This window comes from Bombina bombina, chromosome 9 (assembly GCF_027579735.1).
Source record: "Bombina bombina isolate aBomBom1 chromosome 9, aBomBom1.pri, whole genome shotgun sequence".
NCBI classification, from domain to species: Eukaryota; Metazoa; Chordata; class Amphibia; order Anura; family Bombinatoridae; genus Bombina; species Bombina bombina.
Window position 1 is genome coordinate 98,021,903 of NC_069507.1, and position 23,371 is coordinate 98,045,273.

Below are 23,371 nucleotides of genomic sequence, written 5' to 3' on the forward strand. Positions count from 1 at the left end.
CCCTCTCTCTTCCTCTCTCTCTCTCTCTCTCTCTTCCCCCTCTCTCTCTCTCTCTCTCTCTTTTCTTCCCCCCCCCTCTCTCTCTCTCTCTCTCTCTCTCTCTCTTCCCCTCTCTCTCTCTCCCCCCCTCTCTCTCTCTCTCTCTTCCCCTCTCTCTCTCTCTCTCTCTCTCTCTCTCTCTTCCCCCCTCTCTCTCTCTCTCTCTCCCGCTCTCTCTCTCTCTCTCTCTCTCTCTTTCTCTCTCTCTCTCTCTCCCCTCTCTCTCCCCCCCCCCCCCCTCTCTCTCTCTCTCTCTCTCTCTCTCGCTTCCCCCCCCCCTCTCTCTCCCTCCCCCCTCTCTCTCTTTCCCCCCTCTCTCTCTCTCTCTCTTTCCCCTCTCTCTCTTTCCCCTCTCTCTCTGTCCCCTCTCTCTCTTTCCCCCTCTCTCTCTTTCCCCTCTCTCTCTTTCCCCCTCTCTCTCTTCCCCCTCTCTCTCTTCCCCCTCTCTCTCTCTCTTTCTTTCTCTATCAGCCCTAAAAATCGGCCGCTCCGATATATCGGTCTATCCCTACTCCCCGGGATAGAGAGAAATTACCCCAAATCTTAAAGTACTTTCTCCTGTTAAGTGTAGTCAGTCCACGGGTCATCCATTACTTATGGAATATATCTCTTCCTAACAGGAAACTGCAAGAGAATTACCCAGCAGAGCTGCTATATAGCTCCTCCCCTCACATATCATATTCAGTCATTCTCTTGCAGCCTAACTAAAAAGGAAGCTGTGAGAGATCTGTGGTGTTTTTTAACTTAGTTTATTTCTGCAATCAAAAGTTTGTTATTTTAAATGGCACCGGAGTGTGCTGTTTATTCTCAGGCAGCATTAGAAGAAGAATCTGCCTGGGTTTTTTTTCTATGGTCTTAGCAGACGTAACTAAGATCCACTGGCTGTTTCTCATCTGAGGAGTGAGGTAACTTCAGAGAAGGGGAATAGCATGCAGGGCTCCCCTGCAACAAATGAGGTATGTGCAGTAATTTATTTTCTGAGGAATGGAATTGACTGAGAAAATACTGCTGATACCATTGTAAAGTAAGTTCAGCCTTAAATGCAGTGATAGCGACTGGTATCAGGCTGATGTGTGTGTGTGTGTGTGTGTGTACACTGAATGTATTTTTCTAAGGAATGGAATTGACTCTGAAAATACTGTTAATACTGAAATAATGTATGAGCCTTAACTGCAGTAAAAACGACTGGTAGCAGGCTTATTAATAATAATACATAACTTTCAAATGTATGTTTAAAACGTTTACTGGCTTGTTAATCGTTTTTGTGAGGTACTTGGTGATAAAACTTATTAGGGCATGATTTTTACCACATGGCCATTTTTGTTTTCTGCATAGAAACAGTTTCTGAGCTTCCCCACTGTTGTAATATGAGTGGGAGGGGCCTATTTTAGCGCTTTTTTGCGCAGTAAAAATTCAGTCACAATCTGTCTACTTCATCCTCCATGATCCAGATCGTCTCTAGAGAGCTCAGGGGTCTTCAAAATCCATTTTGAGGGAGGTAATCAGGCACAGCAGTCCTGTGACAGTGTATTTGACTGTGAGAAAAACGTTAATTATATAATTGTTATCCATTTTTGGGTACTAAGGGGTTAATCATCCATTTGCTGGTGGGTGCAATCCTTTGCTAACTTAATACATTTACTGTGAAAATTTGGTTGCTATAACTATTTTGGTCATTGTTATTTCAACTGTGTCAGTTTTTCTGTGCTTCTTAAAGGCACAGTAACGTTTTTTATATTGCTTGTAAATTAATTTTGAAAAGTATTTCCAAGTTTGCTAGTCTCATTGCTAGTTTGTTTAAACATGTCTGACTCAGATGAATCTCTTTGTTCACTATGTTTAAAGGCCAATGTGGAGCCCAATAGAAATTTGTGTACTAATTGCATTGATGCTACTTTAAATAAAAGTCAATCTTTACATGTAAATAAATTATCACCAGACGACGAGGGGGAAGTTATGCCAACTAACTCTCCTCACGTGTCAGTACCTTCGCCTCCCGCTCAGGAGGTGCGTGATTTTGTGGCGCCAAGTACATCAGGGAGGCCCTTACAAATCACTTTGCAAGACATGGCTACTGTTATGACAGAAGTATTATCTAAGTTGCCAGAATTAAGAGGCAAGCGCGATAGCTCTGGGTTAAGGATAGAGCGCGCGGATGAGATGAGAGCCATGTCTGATACTGCGTCACAGTTTGCAGAACGTGAGGACGGAGAGCTTCATTCTGTGGGTGACGGATCTGATCCAGGGAGACTGGATTCAGAGATTTCCAATTTTAAATTTAAGCTAGAGAACCTCCGCACATTGCTAGGGGAGGTATTAGCGGCTCTGAATGATTGTAACACGGTTGCAATTCCAGAGAAATTATGTAGGTTGGATAGATACTATGCGGTACCGGTGTGTACTGACGTATTTCCTATACCAAAAAGGCTTACAGAGATTATTAGCAAGGAGTGGGATAGACCGGGTGTGCCTTTTACCCCTCCTCCCATATTTAGGAAAATGTTTCCTATTGACGCCACCACACGAGACTTATGGCAGACGGTCCCTAAGGTGGAGGGAGCAGTTTCTACTTTAGCTAAGCGTACCACTATCCCGGTGGAGGATAGTTGTGCCTTTTCAGATCCAATGGATAAAAAATTAGAGGGTTACCTTAAGAAAATGTTTGTTCAACAAGGTTTTATTTTACAGCCCCTCGCATGCATTGCGCCTGTCACTGCTGCGGCAGCATTCTGGTTTGAGTCTCTGGAAGAGGCCATTCGCTCAGCTCCATTGGATGAAATAATCAACAAGCTTAAGACACTTAAGTTAGCTAACGCATTTGTTTCTGATGCCGTTGTGCATTTAACCAAACTTATGGCTAAGAACTCCGGATTCGCCATCCAAGCGCGCAGAGCGCTATGGCTTAAATCCTGGTCAGCTGACGTGACTTCTAAATCTAAATTGCTTAATATTCCTTTCAAAGGGCAGACCTTATTCGGGCCCGGCTTGAAAGAAATTATTGCTGACATTACGGGAGGTAAGGGCCATGCTCTACCTCAGGACAGGGCCAAATCAAAGGCCAAACAGTCTAATTTTCGTGCCTTTCGTAACTTCAAGGCAGGAGCAGCATCAACTTCCTCCGCTCCAAAACAGGAAGGAGCTGTTGCTCGTTACAGGCAGGGCTGGAAAGTTAACCAGTCCTGGAACAGGGGCAAGCAGGCCAAGAAACCTGCTGCTGCCCCCAAAACAGCATGAAGAGAGGGCCCCCTATCCGGAAACGGATCTAGTGGGGGGCAGACTTTCTCTCTTCACCCAGGCTTGGGCAAGAGATGTCCAGGATCCCTGGGCGTTGGAGATCATATCTCAGGGATATCTCCTTGACTTCAAAACTTCTCCTCCACGGGGGAGATTTCATCTTTCAAGGTTATCAGCAAACCAAATAAAGAAAGAGGCGTTTCTACGCTGTGTACAAGACCTCTTACTAATGGGGGTAATCCACCCAGTTCCGCGGACGGAACACGGGCAGAGATTCTATTCAAACCTATTTGTGGTTCCCAAGAAAGAGGGAACCTTCAGGCCAATCTTGGACTTAAAAATCCTAAACAAATTTCTAAGAGTTCCATCATTCAAAATGGAAACTATTCGAACCATCCTTCCCATGATCCAAGAGGGTCAGTACATGACCACAGTGGACCTAAAGGATGCCTACCTTCACATACCGATTCACAAGGACCATTACCGGTATCTGAGATTTGCCTTCCTAGACAGGCATTACCAGTTTGTAGCTCTTCCCTTCGGATTAGCTACGGCTCCAAGAATCTTTACAAAAATTCTAGGATCACTTCTGGCGGTACTAAGACCGCGAGGCATAGCGGTGACTCCGTACCTAGACGACATTCTGATACAAGCGTCAAGTTTTCAAACTGCCAAGTCTCATACAGAGATAGTGCTGGCATTTCTGAGGTCGCATGGGTGGAAGGTGAACGTGGAAAAGAGTTCTCTATTACCACTTACAAGAGTTCCCTTTCTAGGGACTCTTATAGATTCTGTAGAGATGAAAATTTACCTGACAGAGGCCAGGTTATTAAAACTTCTAAATGCTTGCCGTGTCCTTCACTCCATTCCACACCCGTCAGTAGCTCAGTGTATGGAAGTAATCGGCTTAATGGTAGCGGCAATGGACATAGTACCATTTGCGCGCCTGCATCTCAGACCGCTGCAATTGTGCATGCTAAGTCAGTGGAACGGGGATTACTCAGATTTGTCCCCCCTACTAAATCTGGATCAAGAGACCAGAGATTCTCTTCTATGGTGGCTTTCTCGGCCACATCTGTCCAAGGGGATGACCTTTCGCAGGCCAGATTGGACGATTGTAACAACAGACGCCAGCCTTCTAGGCTGGGGAGCAGTCTGGAATTCCCTGAAAGCTCAGGGATTATGGACTCAGGAGGAGAAACTCCTCCCAATAAATATTCTGGAGTTAAGAGCAATATTCAATGCTCTCCTAGCTTGGCCTCAGTTAGCAACTCTGAGGTTCATCAGATTTCAGTCGGACAACATCACGACTGTGGCTTACATCAACCATCAAGGGGGAACCTGAAGTTCCCTAGCGATGTTGGAAGTCTCAAAGATAATTTGCTGGGCAGAGTCTCACTCTTGCCACCTGTCAGCGATCTACATCCCAGGCGTAGAGAACTGGGAGGCGGATTTTCTAAGTCGCCAGACTTTTCATCCGGGGGAGTGGGAGCTTCATCCGGAGGTCTTTGCTCAACTGATTCGTCGTTGGGGCAAACCAGATCTGGATCTCATGGCGTCTCGTCAGAACGCCAAGCTTCCTTGTTACGGATCCAGGTCCAGGGACCCGGGAGCGGTGCTGATAGATGCTCTGACAGCCCCTTGGGTCTTCAACATGGCTTATGTGTTTCCACCATTCCCGATGCTTCCTCGTTTGATTGCCAAGATCAAACAGGAGAGAGCTTCGGTGATTCTGATAGCGCCTGCGTGGCCACGCAGGACCTGGTATGCAGACCTAGTGGACATGTCGTCCTGTCCACCGTGGTCTCTGCCTCTGAGACAGGACCTTCTAATTCAGGGTCCTTTCAAACATCCAAATCTAATTTCTCTGAGGCTGACTGCATGGAGATTGAACGCTTGATTCTATCAAAGCGTGGCTTCTCGGAGTCGGTTATTGATACCTTAATACAGGCTAGGAAGCCTGTTACCAGAAAAATTTACTATAAGATATGGCGTAAATATTTACATTGGTGCGAATCCAAGAGTTACTCATGGAGTAAGGTTAGGATTCCTAGGATATTGTCCTTTCTACAAGAGGGTTTAGAAAAGGGCTTATCTGCTAGTTCGTTAAAGGGACAGATTTCTGCTCTGTCTATTCTTCTACACAAACGTCTGGCTGAAGTTCCAGACGTTCAGGCTTTCTGTCAGGCTTTAACTAGGATTAAGCCTGTGTTTAAGTCTGTTGCTCCGCCGTGGAGCTTAAACTTAGTTCTTAATGTTCTTCAAGGCGTTCCATTTGAACCCCTTCATTCCATTGATATCAAGCTGTTATCTTGGAAAGTTCTGTTTTTGATGGCTATTTCCTCGGCTCGAAGAGTCTCTGAGTTATCTGCCTTACATTGTGATTCTCCTTATCTGATTTTTCATTCAGACAAGGTAGTCCTGCGTACTAAACCTGGGTTCTTACCTAAGGTAGTTACTAACAGGAATATCAATCAAGAGATTGTTGTTCCATCTCTGTGTCCTAACCCTTCTTCAAAGAAGGAACGACTTTTGCATAATCTGGACGTAGTCCGTGCCCTGAAATTCTATTTGCAGGCAACTAAGGATTTTCGTCAAACTTCTTCCCTGTTTGTCGTTTACTCTGGACAGAGGAGAGGTCAAAAGGCTTCGGCTACCTCTCTTTCTTTTTGGCTTTGTAGCATAATACGCTTAGCCTATGAGACTGCTGGACAGCAGCCTCCTGAAAGGATTACAGCTCATTCTACTAGAGCTGTGGCTTCCACCTGGGCCTTTAAAAATGAGGCCTCTGTTGAACAGATTTGCAAGGCTGCGACTTGGTCTTCGCTTCACACTTTTTCAAAATTTTACAAATTTGACACTTTTGCTTCGTCGGAGGCTATTTTTGGGAGAAAGGTACTTCAGACAGTGGTTCCTTCTGTTTAATGTTCCTGCCTTGTCCCTCCCTTCATCCGTGTACTTTAGCTTTGGTATTGGTATTCCATAAGTAATGGATGACCCGTGGACTGACTACACTTAACAGGAGAAAACATAATTTATGCTTACCTGATAAATTCCTTTCTCCTGTAGTGTAGTCAGTCCACGGCCCGCGCTGTTTTTACGGCAGGTCTAAATTTTAATTAAACTCCAGTCACCACTGTACCCTATGGTTCCTCCTTTCTCGTCTGCTTTGGTCGAATGACTGAATATGATATGTGAGGGGAGGAGCTATATAGCAGCTCTGCTGGGTAATTCTCTTGCAGTTTCCTGTTAGGAAGAGATATATTCCATAAGTAATGGATGACCCGTGGACTGACTACACTACAGGAGAAAGGAATTTATCAGGTAAGCATAAATTATGTTTTTTTTTGAGTATTTAAATATGTGTCTCTACTTTATGTCCAGAGCCCTGCACATCTACATTAGCTCTCAAGTAAAATGTTGCCTTTCTAAAATACTTTGAGGGACTTCACAGTACTGATGAGACATCTTAGATAATCTTGTCAGAACTGAGAGCTCAAGACCATCAAGCTCTCTCCTACTCTCTCCCTCTCTCTCCCCCTCTCTCTCTCTCTCTTTCTTTCTTTCTTTCTTTCTTTCTTTCTTTCTTTCTCTCTTCCCCTCTCTCTTCCCCTCTCTCTTCCCCTCTCTCTTCCCCTCTCTCTTCCCCTCTCTCTCTCTCTCTCTCTCTCTCTCTCTCTCTTCCCCTCTCTCTCTCTCTCTCTCTCTTCCCCTCTCTCTCTCTCTCTCTCTCTTCCCCTCTCTCTCTCTCTCTCTCTCTCTCTTCCCCTCTCTCTCTCTCTCTCTCTCTCTCTCTTCCCCTCTCTCTCTCTCTCTCTCTCTCTCTCTCTCTCTTCCCCTCTCTCTCTCTCTCTCTCTCTCTCTCTTCCCCTCTCTCTCTCTCTCTCTCTCTCTCTCTCTCTTCCCCTCTCTCTCTCTCTCTCTCTCTCTCTTCCCTCTCTCTCTCTCTCTCTCTCTCTCTCTCTCTCTCTCTCCCCCCCCCTCTCTCTCTCTCTCTCTCTCTCTCTCTCTCTCTCTCTCTCTCTTCCCCTCTCTCTCGCTTCACTCTCTCTCTCTTCTCCCCCTCTCTCTCTCTCTTTCTCCCCCTCTCTCTCTTTTTTTTTATTAAGTATTAATCAGTATCTGTATGTATGTGAAATATTTTCCACTTTTATGTAAACTATTGTAAACTCTAAGGGCAAAAACATCAGGTGGATTTATAAAAATGAATTGTTAATCATTGATAGAGTAAATACTTTATATGTATAATGTGTGCTTATTTTATTCATTTAATACAGGCCTATTTTTTGACAACATATTTGGATACTGCTCTGCTTTGGCCCCTAATTATGTATTTTTTGCTGCATCACGTTTATTTGTTGGAATTATGAATGGAGGAATGTCACTGGTTTCTTTTGTACTAACTCAAGAATATGTTGGAAAATCCTATTGGGCCTTGACAGGTAGGTCACTTTCTTTTAACTTGGAACTGGAGTTACCTTCTTGTAGTAGTCTAGCTGTCATGATTATTTTACAAAAATAAAGTCAAAATGGAGAAGCCATGTGTGAAAAACCAAGTACACCCTTACTGCTTCAATAGGAATTAAGATGCTAAGTAGCAGCCAGGTGCTGCTAATCAAATGCTTTTGACCACCTCTATAAAAGCTGAAGCTTTAGCAGGTTGCTGGTATGGAGTATTGAGCTGTGTTTTAACACAATACCAGGAAGGAAAGACATCAGCAATGATCTTAGAGATGCAATTGTTGCTGCCCATCAAGGGCTATAAGGATATTTCCATACAATTTAAAGTCTATCATTCTATAGTGAGAAAGATTATTCACAAGCGGAAAACCTTCAAGGAGTGGACTTCCAAGCAAATTCACCCCAAGGCCAAACGGTGCAATTCTCAGAGAAATCGCAAAAAACACAAGAGTTAGATCTCAGACACTGCAGGCCTCAGCATGTTAAATTTTAAAGGGACACAAAACCCAATTTTTTTCTTCCATTATTCACATAGAACATGCAATTTTAAAGCAACTTTCTATTTTACTCCTATTATCATTTTTCTTTGTTCTCTTGCTATCTTTATTTGAGAAAGCAGGAATGTAAGCATAGGAGCCGGCCCATTTTTGGTTCAGAACATGGGTAGCGCCTGCTGATTGGTGGCTAAATGTAGAAAACGATTACTTCAAGTCGTTACTGCTAAAGGTAGTTCGACAAGCTATTAAATCATACGTTGTACTTTTTTCACACATGGCTTCTCCATTTTGGCTTGATTTTGTTAAATAAATCATGACACAGTGTTTAATGTTATGACTAGCTGAATATATCTTTGTTTCTAGCCTAACTTCTGTTTCTTTTTAAGACAAATCTAATATATAAGTTTTTTTTAAGTATTAGTATGAATTAATATTACAGCTTTAACCCTATTTTTAATATTTTGTTAAAGGGACACTGACCCATATTTTTTCTTTCGTGATTCAGATAGAGCATGATATTTTAAGCAACTTTCTAATTTACTCCTATTATCAAATGTTCTTCATTATCTTGGTATCTTTATTTAAAATGCAAGAGTGTAAGTTTAGATGCTGGCCCATTTTTGGTAAACATCCTGGGTTGTTCTTGCTGATTGGTGGATAAATTCATCCACCAATAAACAAGTGCTGTCCAGTGGTCTGAACCAAAAAATAAGCTTAGATGCCTTCTTTTTCAAATAAAGATAGCAAGAGAACAAAGAAAAATGGATAATAGGAGTAAATTAGAAAGTTGCTTAAAATTGCATGCTCTATCTGAATCACGAAAGAAAATAATATTGGGTTCAGTGTCCCTTTAAAAAGCCAAAGGGGAAAATGTTATAAATTGTAAGGTCTTTTTATAGATCAGTGGTTGCTAGGGTCTGTGTAGCTCATCTTAATGATTGGCTTGTTTCACTCCAAGTTTGCCTAGTCTGTTTTCCCCCCACTTATTATTCTACTGTAAATCTGTAGTAAGAGCTACCCATGTTTGCAGGTCTATGTAGTTAAGTAACTCCTTATTATGGCTTTAAATGTATTAAAGATGATTCTTTTTACAGGTAATCTTTTGTTTGTCTATCAAGTAAAGTAGTTTTCCTTCCTAAGATAGGAAGAGTCCACAGCTTCATTCCTTAATGTTGGGAAATACAACACCTGGCCACCTAAAGGAAGCAAAGACACTCCAGCCAAAGACTTAAATATCCCTCCAACTCCCTCATTACAGGTGTCAGAGAAGTGTTAGAAGATTTGTAGAGTCCTGAAAAAGGGTATCTGCCCTTCGAGATAGGACTGGAGTTTTAAGTTGTCATGTCAACCTCTCAGTGAGAGTATTGATGAAAGGCCTGGACTCCATTATTTCTACGGTTACCCGAGGCAAGGGTGTCTTCCTTCCACAAGATAAGGAGAACAAGTCTAAGGGATGTCAATCTTCTAATTTTCATTCTTTTCGTTCTAACAAATCCCAACAACAACAATCCTCCTCCAAGCCTGAGCAACCCAATAGTGCTTGGAAGCCAGCATAGTCCTGGAATAAATCCATGCAGAATATGAAGCCCGCCGAAAACAAATCGGCATGAAGGGCGGTCCCTGATCCGGCATCGGATTGTGTAGAGGGCAGACTGTCTCTTTTTACAGACGCCTGGTTCAAGGACATACAGGATCCAAGGGTCCTGGAGGTGGTATCTCACGGATACAAGATAGGCTTTAAATCTCATCCACCAAAGGGCAGATTTCTTCTCTCAAATCTGTCTACAAGATCAGAAAAAAGGGATACCTTTCTAGGGTGCATTCGGGATCTATCCTCCTTTGGAGTGGTTGTCCCGGTGCCTTTCGAAGAAAGAGGATTGGGGTTTTATTCAAACCTTTTCGTGGTCCCAAAATTCTGGAACTAAAGTGCTTAAACAAATTTCTCAGTGTCTCTTCCTTCAAGATGTAGACGATAAGGTTCATCCTTCCTTTAATTCAGGAAGGCCAGTTTATGACCACTATAGACGCTTACCTTCATGTTCCAATCCACAGGGAACACTTTCAGTTCCTGAAGTTTGCCTTTCTGGACCAGCACTTCCAGTTCATTGCCCTTCTATTTGGCCTAGCTACTGCTCCAAGAATCTTTACAAAGGTTCTGAGGGCTCTTCTAGTCGTTGCCAGAACTCAGATTATTGCAGTAGCCCCATACTTGGACGATATTCTGGTGCAAGCACCATCCTTTCATCTTCCTTCTTAAGACCATCCTGGGAGATTGTGACTACGGACGCAAGCCTATCCGGATGGGGAGCTGTTTGGGGTGCCAGGAAGGCACAGGGATTGTGGACTCAGGAGGAGTCCTCCCTCCGATCAATATTTTGGAACTACGGGCAATCTTCAAGGCCTTGAAGGCTTGGCCATGTCTGAGTTTGTCCCGTTATATCAGATTACAATCAGACAATATAACCTTAGTGGCTTACATTAACCATCAAGGGGTAACGAGAAGTTCTTTGGCGATGAAGGAAGTATCTCAGATTCTGGAGTGGGCAGAGGCCCACAGCTATTCGATGTCAGCGAGGCAGATTTTCTCAGCAGGCAATCCTTCCATCCAGAGGAATGGTCTCTCCATCCCGAAGTGTTTTCAGAGATATGCAGCAAGTGGGGGACACTGGAGATAGATCTTATGGCAACCGTCTCAATACCAAGCTACCCAGGTACGGGTCAAAGTCGAGAGATCCCCAAGCAGCTCTAATAGATGCACTAGCAGTGCCCTGGAGGTTCAAACTCATTATCGCTTCTTCCTCGAGTGGTGGCCCGCATCAAGCAGGAGCGGGTATCAGTAATCCTGATTGCTTCATCGTGCATAGGAACTGCTTTTAAATATATAATTCATGGAGTATCCAGTTCTCTCTCTGTTCATCTAGGTATCACCTTGGACTGAATGTGCCTTGTGGGATCAGGGGAGATAATGTTAGCGGTTGTGCTGTGCTTGATACTTTTGGGCAGACTTTTTCTGTGTATCAGATAATTTGGGGTAAAGAAAGAAGGATGATCTTATTTTATATTTCTGAAAATATACTGCAAGTATCTAGAAATTGACAATGGATTAACTATCTCTGGTTCCTCACTCCCCAAGTTATTTGACTTGCTGCAATGTTCTAGATCTTCAACTTTATCCAGTAAGCACAATCCAGAATCTTCCTGACAGACAAGATACAGGTACCTCCCATCCTTTCTCAAGCTCAACACGGAATCCAAGATCATGTTATATTTTTCTTAGACACAGGGGGCGCGATCCGATATACGGCGTAGTTTTCGGCGCAAGCGAGGGAACCCGCGCCGCCCGTAGTTTCACCTCGCAAATCGGGGTATTACATATATGGCGCCGGCAGTTCCTAAAGTGCTGTAAATCTGATAAACCAGTGATGTCCAGAAATGAGCGTAACTACAAATTTCTGGAGTCACCAGTTACTTATGGCACTTTAGAAACTGCCGGCGCCTAAAAAAACTAACTAACTTATCAAATCTCCCATAACTGTCTAACCTGCTTCCCAAACATCATCCCGACACGTATACCCCTATATCCGCAATCCCCCCTCTCACTCCTAATAATAAATGTATTAACCCCTAGACTGACAACCCCCCACAACGCAATAAGCCTAATTATTAACCCCTAAACCGCCATAGCCCACACCGCAATAAACCTATCCTAGTATTAACCCCTAAACCGCCGCTCCCGGAGCCCACCGCCACCTACATTATATGTATTAACCCCTAAACCGCCGCTCCCAGAGCCCACCTACATTATATGTATTAACCCCTAAACCGCCGCTCCCAGACCCCGCCGCCACTTACATTAAATGTATCAACCCCTAATCTGACCCCCCTACACCGCCGCCACCTACATTAAATATATCAACCCCTAATCTGACCCCCCTACACCGCCGCCACCTACATTAAATATATCAACCCCTAATCTGACCCCCCTACACCGCCGCCACCTACATTAAATATATCAAGCCCTAATCTGACTCCCCTACACTGCCGCCACCTACATTAAATATATTACCCCCTAAACCTAAGTCTAACCCTAACACCCCCCTAACTTAATTATTATTTAAATAAATCTAAATAATATTAATATTATTAACTAAATTATTCCTATTTAAAACTAAATACTTACCTATAAAATAAACCCTAAGATAGCTACAATATAATTAATAATTACATTGTAGCTATTTTAGGATTTATATTTATTTTACAGGTAACTTTGCATTTATTTTAACTAGGTACAATAGCTATTAAATAGCTAATAACTATTTAATAGCTACCTAGTTAAAATAATTACAAAATTACCTGTAAAATAAATCCTAACCTAAGTTACAAATACACCTAACACTACACTATCAATAAATTAATTGAATAAATTAACTACAATTATCTATAATAAAATACAATTAAATAAACAAAACTATATTACAAAACCCCCCCACTAAATTACAAAAAATAGAAAAATATTACATGAAGTTTAATCTAATTACTCCTAATCCAAGCCCCTTAATAAAATAAAAAAGCCCACCAAAATAATACAATTTCCCTACCCTAAACTAAATTACAAAGTAATCAGCTTTTACCAGCCCTTAAAAGGGCTTTTGCGGGGCATTGCCCCAAAGTAATCAGCTCTTTTACCTGTAAAAAAAAGAAATACAATACCCCCCCAACATTACAACCCACAACCCAAACACCCCTACTCTAAAACCCACCCGATCCCCCCTTAAATAAACCTAACACTATCCCATTGAAGATCACCCTACCTTGAGCCGTCTTCACCCAGCCGGGCGCCACTGGTCATCCGATGCGGCAGAAGAGGACATCCGGACCGGCAGAAGTCTTCATCCGATCGGGGCAGAAGAGGTCCTCCATCCGGCAGAAGTCCTCATCCAAGCGGCATCTTCTATCTTCATCCTTCCGGCGATGAGCGGCTCCATCTTGAAGACCTCCAGCGTGGAACATCCTTCTCGCCTGACGACTACCCGACGAATGGCTGGTCCTTTAAATGACGTCTTCCAAGATGGCGTCCCTCGAATTCCGATTGGCTGATAGGATTTAAGGTAGCAACAATCCGATTGGTTGATTTAATCAGCCAATCGGATTGAAGTTCAATCCGATTGGCTCATTTAATCAGCCAATAGAATGCGAGGTTGATTCTATTGGCTGATCCAATGAGCCAATCGGATTGAACTTCAATATATGTGATACCAAACCAGCGCAAAATCTGGCGTCGCCGGCTGCATATCGGATCGGGCCCAGGATCTTTTTACATTCCATCTAAAAGCTTTAAGGATATCCAGAATATGCTTTACCCATTTGTCTTCTGGACACTGTCAAAATGCAAATGACAACTTCCAGAAATCTCTTTGCAATTAAATCTATTTGATCCAGAGAGGTAAAAAAATAGTTTTTAAGAGAAAGCTTGTTCTTCCTTTTTTTTGCTTTATAATGTGTCAATTATTTAAATCCTTCTACATTTTGTAGTACAAAGCTCCAATTGATGGCATTCTTGGGTAGGATTTAGTATTTTTTTCTGATGTGGTAGCATCCTTGAAAACGGTAACATGGTAGCATAGTAGATGTGGTTGAAAGAAGAACAGTTAATTGAGTATGAATCTTTCAGATGGTATTTGTAAGGAGATTTTTTTTCACCCCTCTTGTTCTTTAATATGGTTTTGGTAGTGAACTAAGAGTGCTGAATATGACATCATGAGTATGAGTAAACTTGCTCAAACTCTAAAATATACAAGGTCAAACTTTTTGTGCTAGTTCAAACTTTTTGTGTCTTTGTTTAATCTTTTTCCAAGGGTCATCATGTTAATAGGTAATCTCCCTTTCCGAAACAAAGTTGACAGAAAGATGAGGGTTTTATACGGGCAGGGGAATAGGCATTTGGGAAGTTCCCTGTGGGCATGAGACCTGTAACCCATTATAAATTAATTTAAAATCACTTTGTATATACAAACATGTTTTATTACTGAATATATGTCCTTTCTATTTATAGGTTCCTTGACCAATCTTAGTTTTGCTCTTGGGATAGCGTTTTATGCTTTGTTGGGATACTATATAAGAGACTGGAGAACACTTGCAATCATTGCCAATTCTCCTGGACTAATCTTCTTTCTTCTGTCACTGTAAGTGTTATTCAATACTAGGTACTGCTCCTTTTCAGCAGCAACGTATTTTATTTTTCATAAAATGTGTTATGTTTTTAAAGATGATTAAAAACTATTTAACAATGATAAATGGAGATTAATGGGTCTTTTTGCACATTAAATACAATATAAATAGGGAAAACGCTTCAAATAATATTTCCAGTGGGCAGAAATGATAAAGGGGGAGGAGCTAAAGTGATAAAATGGTGAAGATTTGTAGAGTATGTTAGTTAAAGGGACATTAAACACTAAATAAATGCTAGATAGAATGATGCATTCAAAGATAAGATTTGTCTGAGAATAACATGTAGATGTATTTTTTAAAGTTTAATCAGCTGTTTAAATAGTGATACAATAAGTGTAAAGTTTTAGTGTCTATAAAACAATGGGAGTTGCCATGTTGTAACTTAGGTTACCTTCTCTGTGGTCAATTAGAGACAGTTATAAATAGCTCACTATGGTGTGCAGCCATTGGAAGTGTGGGATATAAGTGTTCTGCACATCCATTTCTAACAGGAAATGCTCACAATTTCAGAATGGAATAACAGAAAAAGGAGACAAAATAAATAATGAAAGTACATTGCAGAGGTCTTTTATACATACAATTTATCATTTTACATTACTATCTCAAAGTGTTTAATGTCTCTTTAACCCTTTGAGTGCTAAGCACTTTCCCACCTGGGTGCTAAGATTTTTTTAAGTTTTTTTTCATTTTTTTTTTAAATTTTTTTTTTAGATCCCCAAGACTTACACTGTTGGAAAGGTTAGGCGATTACCTTTCCAACAGTGGGTCTTGGGGGTCTGTAGCTGCTTAGATACCTGAGATACATGCGTCTAAGCAGCATGCCCCCTGCTCCTATACTTAACATGGTTAAGTATAAAGTTGTGCGGTGACGTTATTGCGTGTGACATCACCGCGCATCACGTGAAGCCCCAGCGATGCCTGTCACTATGCAGGCCCGATCGCCGGGGTAGGAGCGGGTGGGAGCCCCCAGATCTCCCTCAAGGTGGGAGAGTGCTCATGACGGCTCTGAGCCGTCATTAGCACCAGAGTGAGAAACTCTGTGACCGCCATTAGCACTCAAAGGGTTAAGGGGACATGAAACCCAAAACCTTTCTTTCATGATTCACACAGAGCATGCTATTTTAAACAACTTTCTCATTTACTTCTATCAACTTTCTTACATTCTTTTGGTATCTTTTGTTGAAACGCAGGGACATATGCTTAGGAGCCGGCGCAATTGTGGAGCACTTTATGGCAGCAGTTTTGCAAGAATGTTATCCATTTGCAAGAGCACTAGATTACAGCACTATTTCCTGCCATCTAGTGCTTCATATGCCTACCTAGGTATCTCTTTAACACAGAATATCATGGGAACGAAGCACATTTGATAATATAAATAAATTGGAAACTTTATTTTTTTTTATTTTTTTTTTATTGAGGATTAAAAGTAAACATACAGCAATTTCTTTGTGAGATAGCTAAAATAAACAGATCACAAGTTCCATAGCAAGGGAATGACATAGAAGCAGGTACATACATACATGTAAAATAAGATGCTATATTGTAGTCAACTGTCTAAATGTAACTTGTAAAAACAAAATAGAATGTAAAGAAAAAGTATTAAATGCTAATCCACATTTTTCTACCTCCATACCAAAATCAAGGCCACTTTTGGACCTCTAACATGTCTAAAGTACAAAATAAGAAGGAGGTTGTCTTAACATAAGGGCCCTTTTGGACCCTTTAGGTGCTATTGTAACATTAAATATGGCTATGACATATATAACTGATAGAGGATATATAACCATCAAATATAGGGAGAGAATAAAATATGGTAACAAATCCTAATAGCATATAGATAGAGAAGACACCTTAAGCATGGCTAAATCACATCTTTTAAGCAGATAAAAACTAACCAGCTATACAGTGAAAAAGGGTAATCAAAGTAATATATACCATAGTATATGTGCATATTGTAGGAATATGTCAAAACAGCAGGATGGGTGAAAATATGAGAATAAGGTATGTTGTAGTCTAAACATTATTGAGCCTAAATGCGACGTATTGTGTACTTAAGATCAGAGTAACAGTGGAGAAGTAGGAGGCTATGAGCAAAAATGTACAGAGTGAATTGACCAACCAACTATGTAATACATACTCTAAGTGGCGAAAAAGTCTATTATTAATTATGTAGATCATACCTGTATGTTCAAAAACCTCACCTGCTCCTTGACTATAATTACATAAGAGACAGTGAAACATGGGACAAGTAGGGAGATAAAATAAGAGACACTCAGCCACCCAGCTCTGCTATGTAACAAAATTAGTATAACTCTCATAGTCTTATATACGTAATATAATGTAATTTGAGCATATCCAATGAAGGGGGAATCACATCTGTATCTGCTAGTAAAGTGGTAAACATATTTCTTCTGTTATGTGTGATCAGTCCACGGGTCATCATTACTTCTGGGATATTATCTGCTCCCCTACAGGAAGTGCAAGAGGATTCACCCAGCAGAGTTGCTATATAGCTCCTCCCCTCTACGTCACCCCCAGTCATTCTCTTGCACCCAAAGACTAGATAGGAGGTGTGAGAGGACTATGGTGATTATACTTAGTTTTTATAACTTCAATCAAAAGTTTGTTATTTTACAATAGCACCGGAGCGTGTTATTACTTCTCTGGCAGAGTTTGAAGAAGAATCTACCAGAGTTTTTCTTATGATTTTAACCGGAGTAGTTAAGATCATATTGCTGTTTCTCGGCCATCTGAGGGAGGTAAAAGCTTCAGATCAGGGGACAGCGGGCAGTTGAATCTGCATTGAGGTATGTAGCAGTTTTTATTTTCTGAATGGAATTGATGAGAAAATCCTGCCATACCGTTATAATGACATGTATGTATACTCTACACTTCAGTATTCTGGGGATGGTATTTCACCGGAATTACTCTGTAAAAGTACATTAAACCTTTTTATAGGTATTTAATTCATGTTAAACGTTTTTGCTGGAATGTAGAATCGTTTGCATTTCTGAGGTACTGAGTGAATAAATATTTGGGCATTATTTTTCCACTTGGCAGTTTGCTTGTTTTGATTATGACAGTTTCGTTTCTCTCTCACTGCTGTGTGTGAGGGGGAGGGGCCGTTTTTGGCGCTCTTTGCTACGCATCAAAAATTTCCAGTCAGTTACTCTTGTATTTTCTGCATGATCCGGTTCAGCTCTAACAGAACTCAGGGGTCTTCAAACTTCTTTGAAGGGAGGTAGATTCTCTCAGCAGAGCTGTGAGACTTATGTAGTGACTGTGTTTTAAAACGTTGCTGTGATTTTTATGTTTAAAATTTAATTAGTGTTACTTTACTAATGGGAACAAACCTTTGCTAACAAGTTGTGTTGTTTTTTAAAGAGTGATGCTATAACTGTTTTTCAGTTCATTATTTCAACTGTCATTTAATCGTTTAGTGCTTCTTTGAGGCACAGTACGTTTTTGTTAAATAAGATTGTAACCAAGTTGCATGTTTATTGCTAGTGTGTTAAACATGTCTGATTCAGAGGAAGATACCTGTGTCATTTGTTCCAATGCCAAGGTGGAGCCCAATAGAAATTTATGTACTAACTGTATTGATGCTACTTTAAATAAAAGCCAATCTGTACAAATTGAACAAATTTCACCAAACAGCGAGGGGAGAGTTATGCCGTCTAACTCGCCTCACGTGTCAGTACCTGCGTCTCCCGCCCGGGAGGTGCGTGATATTATGGCGCCTAGTACATCTGGGCAGCCATTACAGATAACATTACAAGATATGGCTACTGTTATGACTGAAGTTTTGGCTAAGTTACCAGAACTAAGAGGCAAGCGTGATCACTCTGGGGTGAGAACAGAGTGCGCTGATAATTCTAGGGCCATGTCTGATACTGCGTCACAGCTTGCAGAGCATGAGGACGGAGAGCTTCATTCTGTAGGTGACGGTTCTGATCCAAGCAGATTGGATTCAGATATTTCAAATTTTAAATTTAAATTGGAAAACCTCCGTGTATTACTAGGGGAGGTCTTAGCGGCTCTTAACGATTGTAACACTGTTGCAATACCAGAGAAAATGTGTAGGTTGGATAAATACTTTGCGGTACCGGCGAGTACTGACGTTTTTCCTATACCTAAGAGATTAACTGAAATTGTTACCAAGGAGTGGGATAGACCCGGTGTGCCGTTCTCACCCCCTCCAATATTTAGAAAGATGTTTCCAATAGACGCCACCACACGGGACTTATGGCAAACGGTCCCTAAGGTGGAGGGAGCAGTTTCTACTTTAGCTAAGCGTACCACTATCCCGGTGGAGGATAGCTGTGCTTTTTCAGATCCTATGGATAAAAAATTAGAGGGTTACCTTAAGAAAATGTTTGTTCAACAAGGTTTTATATTGCAACCCCTTGCATGCATCGCGCCGATTACGGCTGCGGCAGCATTTTGGATTGAGTCTCTGGAAGAGAACCTTAGTTCCGCTACGCTGGACGACATTACGGACAGGCTTAGAGTCCTTAAACTAGCTAATTCATTCATTTCGGAGGCCGTAGTACATTTAACCAAACTTACGGCTAAGAATTCAGGATTCGCCATTCAGGCACGTAGGGCGCTGTGGTTAAAATCCTGGTCGGCTGATGTAACTTCTAAGTCCAAATTACTTAATATACCTTTCAAGGGGCAAACTTTATTTGGGCCCGGTTTGAAAGAAATTATCGCTGACATTACAGGAGGTAAGGGCCACGCTCTACCTCAAGACAAAGCCAAAGCTAAGGCTAGACAGTCTAATTTTCGTCCCTTTCGGAATTTCAAAGCAGGTGCAGCATCAACTTCCACTGCACCAAAACAGGAAGGAGCTGTTGCTCGTTACAGACAAGGCTGGAAACCTAACCAGTCCTGGAATAAGGGCAAGCAGGCCAGAAAACCTGCTGCTGCCCCTAAGACAGCATGAACCGAGGGCCCCCGATCCGGGACCGGATCTAGTGGGGGGCAGACTCTCTCTCTTCGCCCAGGCTTGGGCAAGAGATGTCCAGGATCCCTGGGCGCTAGAGATCATATCTCAGGGATACCTTCTAGACTTCAAATTATCTCCCCCAAGAGGGAGATTTCATCTGTCAAGGTTGTCAACAAACCAAATAAAGAAAGACGCGTTTCTACGCTGTGTACAAGATCTATTATTAATGGGAGTGATCCATCCGGCTCCGCTGTCGGAACAAGGACAAGGGTTTTACTCAAACCTGTTTGTGGTTCCCAAAAAAGAGGGAACTTTCAGGCCAATCTTGGATTTAAAGATCCTAAACAAATTCCTAAGAGTTCCATCGTTCAAAATGGAAACTATTCGGACAATTTTACCCATGATCCAAAAGGGTCAGTACATGACCACAGTGGATTTAAAGGATGCTTACCTTCACATACCGATTCACAAAGATCATTACCGGTATCTAAGGTTTGCCTTCTTAGACAGGCATTACCAGTTTGTAGCCCTTCCATTCGGATTGGCTACGGCTCCAAGAATCTTCACAAAGGTTCTGGGTGCCCTTCTAGCGGTTCTGAGACCGCGAGGAATTTCGGTAGCTCCGTACCTAGACGACATTCTGATACAAGCTTCAAGCTTTCAAACTGCCAAGTCTCATACAGAGTTAGTTCTGGCATTTCTAAGGTCGCATGGATGGAAAGTGAACGAAAAGAAGAGTTCTCTCTTGCCTCTCACAAGAGTTCCATTCTTGGGAACTCTTATAGATTCTGTAGAAATGAAGATTTATCTGACAGAAGACAGATTAACAAAGCTTCTAAATGCATGCCGTGTCCTTCATTCCATTCAACTCCCGTCAGTAGCTCAATGCATGGAGGTGATCGGCTTAATGGTAGCAGCAATGGACATAGTACCTTTTGCACGCCTACATCTCAGACCGCTGCAATTGTGCATGCTGAGTCAGTGGAATGGGGATTACTCAGATTTGTCCCCCACTCTGAATCTGGATCAAGAGACCAGAAACTCTCTTCTATGGTGGCTTTCTCGGCCACATCTGTCCAGGGGGATGCCGTTCAGCAGGCCGGACTGGACAATTGTAACAACAGACGCCAGCCTTCTAGGTTGGGGCGCTGTCTGGAATTCTCTGAAGGCTCAGGGACAATGGAGTCAGGAGGAAAGTCTCCTGCCAATAAACATTCTGGAATTGAGAGCAGTTCTCAATGCCCTTCTAGCTTGGCCCCAGTTAAAGACTCGGGGGTTCATCAGGTTTCAGTCGGACAACATCACGACTGTAGCTTACATCAACCATCAGGGAGGGACAAGAAGCTCCCTAGCAATGATAGAAGTATCAAAGATAATTCGCTGGGCAGAGTCTCACTCTTGCCACCTATCAGCAATCCACATCCCGGGAGTGGAGAACTGGGAGGCGGATTTCTTGAGTCGCCAGACTCTTCATCCGGGGGAGTGGGAACTTCATCCGGAGGTCTTTGCCCAAATACTTCGACGTTGGGGCAAACCAGAGATAGATCTCATGGCGTCTCGCCAGAACGCCAAACTTCCTCGCTACGGATCCAGATCCAGGGATCCGGGAGCGGTTCTGATAGATGCTTTGACAGCACCTTGGAACTTCAGGATGGCTTATGTGTTTCCACCCTTCCCGCTGCTTCCTCGATTGATTGCCAAAATCAAACAGGAGAGAGCATCAGTGATTCTAATAGCGCCTGCATGGCCGCGCAGGACTTGGTATGCAGATCTAGTGGACATGTCATCCTGTCCGCCTTGGTCTCTACCTCTAAGACAGGACCTTCTGATTCAGGGTCCATTCAAACATCAAAGTCTAACTTCTCTGAAGCTGACTGCTTGGAAATTGAACGCTTGATTTTATCAAAACGTGGTTTTTCTGAGTCGGTTATTGATACCCTGATACAGGCTAGGAAGCCTGTTACCAGAAAGATTTACCATAAAATATGGCGTAAATACCTATACTGGTGTGAATCCAAAGATTACTCCTGGAGTAAGGTTAGGATTCCTAGGATATTGTCTTTTCTACAAGAAGGTTTAGAAAAGGGTTTATCGGCTAGCTCATTAAGGGGACAGATCTCAGCTCTGTCCATCTTGTTGCACAGGCGTCTGTCAGAAAATTCAGACATCCAGGCTTTTTGTCAGGCTTTAGCTAGGATCAAGCCTGTGTTTAAAACTGTTGCTCCGCCATGGAGTTTAAACTTAGTTCTTAACGTTTTACAGGGTGTTCCGTTTGAACCCCTTCATTCCATTGATATAAAATTGTTATCTTGGAAAGTCATGGAGTTTAAACTTAGTTCTTAACGTTTTACAGGGTGTTCCGTTTGAACCCCTTCATTCCATTGATATAAAATTGTTATCTTGGAAAGTTCTATTTTTAATGGCTATTTCCTCGGCTCGAAGAGTCTCTGAGTTATCAGCCCTACATTGTGATTCTCCTTATCTGATCTTTCACTCAGACAAGGTAGTTCTGCGTACTAAACCTGGGTTCTTACCTAAGGTTGTCTCTAACAGGAATATCAATCAAGAGATTGTTGTTCCATCCTTGTGTCCAAATCCTTCTTCAAAGAAGGAACGTCTTCTACACAATCTGGATGTAGTTCGTGCCCTCAAGTTCTACTTGCAGGCAACTAAAGATTTTCGCCAAACTTCTTCCCTGTTTGTCGTTTATTCTGGACAGAGGAGAGGTCAAAAAGCTTCTGCTACCTCTCTCTCTTTTTGGCTTCGTAGCATAATACGTTTAGCCTATGAGACTGCTGGACAGCAGCCTCCTGAAAGAATTACAGCTCATTCCACTAGAGCTGTGGCTTCCACTTGGGCCTTTAAGAATGAGGCCTCTGTTGAACAGATTTGCAAGGCTGCAACTTGGTCTTCGCTTCATACTTTTTCCAAATTTTACAAATTTGACACTTTTGCTTCTTCGGAGGCTATTTTTGGGAGAAAGGTTCTTCAGGCAGTGGTTCCTTCTGTATAATGAGCCTGCCTATCCCTCCCGTCATCTGTGTACTTTTGCTTTGGTATTGGTATCCCAGAAGTAATGATGACCCGTGGACTGATCACACATAACAGAAGAAAACATAATTTATGCTTACCTGATAAATTCCTTTCTTCTGTTGTGTGATCAGTCCACGGCCCGCCCTGTTTTTTTAAGGCAGGTAAATATTTTTTAAATTATAATTCAGTCACCACTACACCCTTGGCTTCTCCTTTCTCGTTGGTCTTTGGTCGAATGACTGGAGGTGACGTAGAGGGGAGGAGCTATATAGCAACTCTGCTGGGTGAATCCTCTTGCACTTCCTGTAGGGGAGCAGATAATATCCCAGAAGTAATGATGACCCGTGGACTGATCACACAACAGAAGAAAGGAATTTATCAGGTAAGCATAAATTATGTTTTTATATGAAAATGAAAATTGTAGAAAAATAAAAGTGCACAATGATAAATAGATTCGCCCACTTAAAAGCATTATAGAGAATATGGATGTTTCGGCACTTCATAACATAAATTTTGCTGCTGTATAGCGAACCTATATTGTACCAGTTTACAAACTAACAATGACAGCAGGAATTTACAAGAAAGTAGTAAGCAATACAGACACACAATATATAATTGGGCAATAAAGCAGATCCGATAGGAAACACAAACAGTTGAGCATTTCAGTAGCTGCAAGCTGTGAAATCTCTCTGCACACATCAATGAAACAACGTCTCAAGCCGGGTGTTTCAGTCTGCCTAGGTTCGTATTAGGAGGTAATCAGTCCGGGTACAACTAACAGTCACTTTGCATTACCCTGCTCCACTGCCGACTTCCAAGACTTCCATGTTCTATTTTCACGACTAACAGTCGCAGGGGACTATCCGGATGTTGTACTGTGTCACTGCGAATTGCCCTCTTAGCTAGCCCCATCTCATCTGTAACAGCC

The 23,371-nt window shown here is 42.1% G+C and overlaps 1 protein-coding gene across 1 annotated transcript in view; it reads left to right on the top strand.

The window, feature by feature from the left end:
• LOC128639980 (solute carrier family 22 member 15-like) overlaps positions 1-23,371 on the top strand; it is a 747,078-nt gene that overhangs the window by 182,725 nt on the left and 540,982 nt on the right. The window contains exons 4-5 of the mRNA XM_053692271.1: positions 7,551-7,715; positions 14,284-14,413. Coding sequence (XP_053548246.1) covers positions 7,551-7,715; positions 14,284-14,413 — 295 coding nt within the window. The remainder of the gene's footprint in view (positions 1-7,550; positions 7,716-14,283; positions 14,414-23,371) is intronic.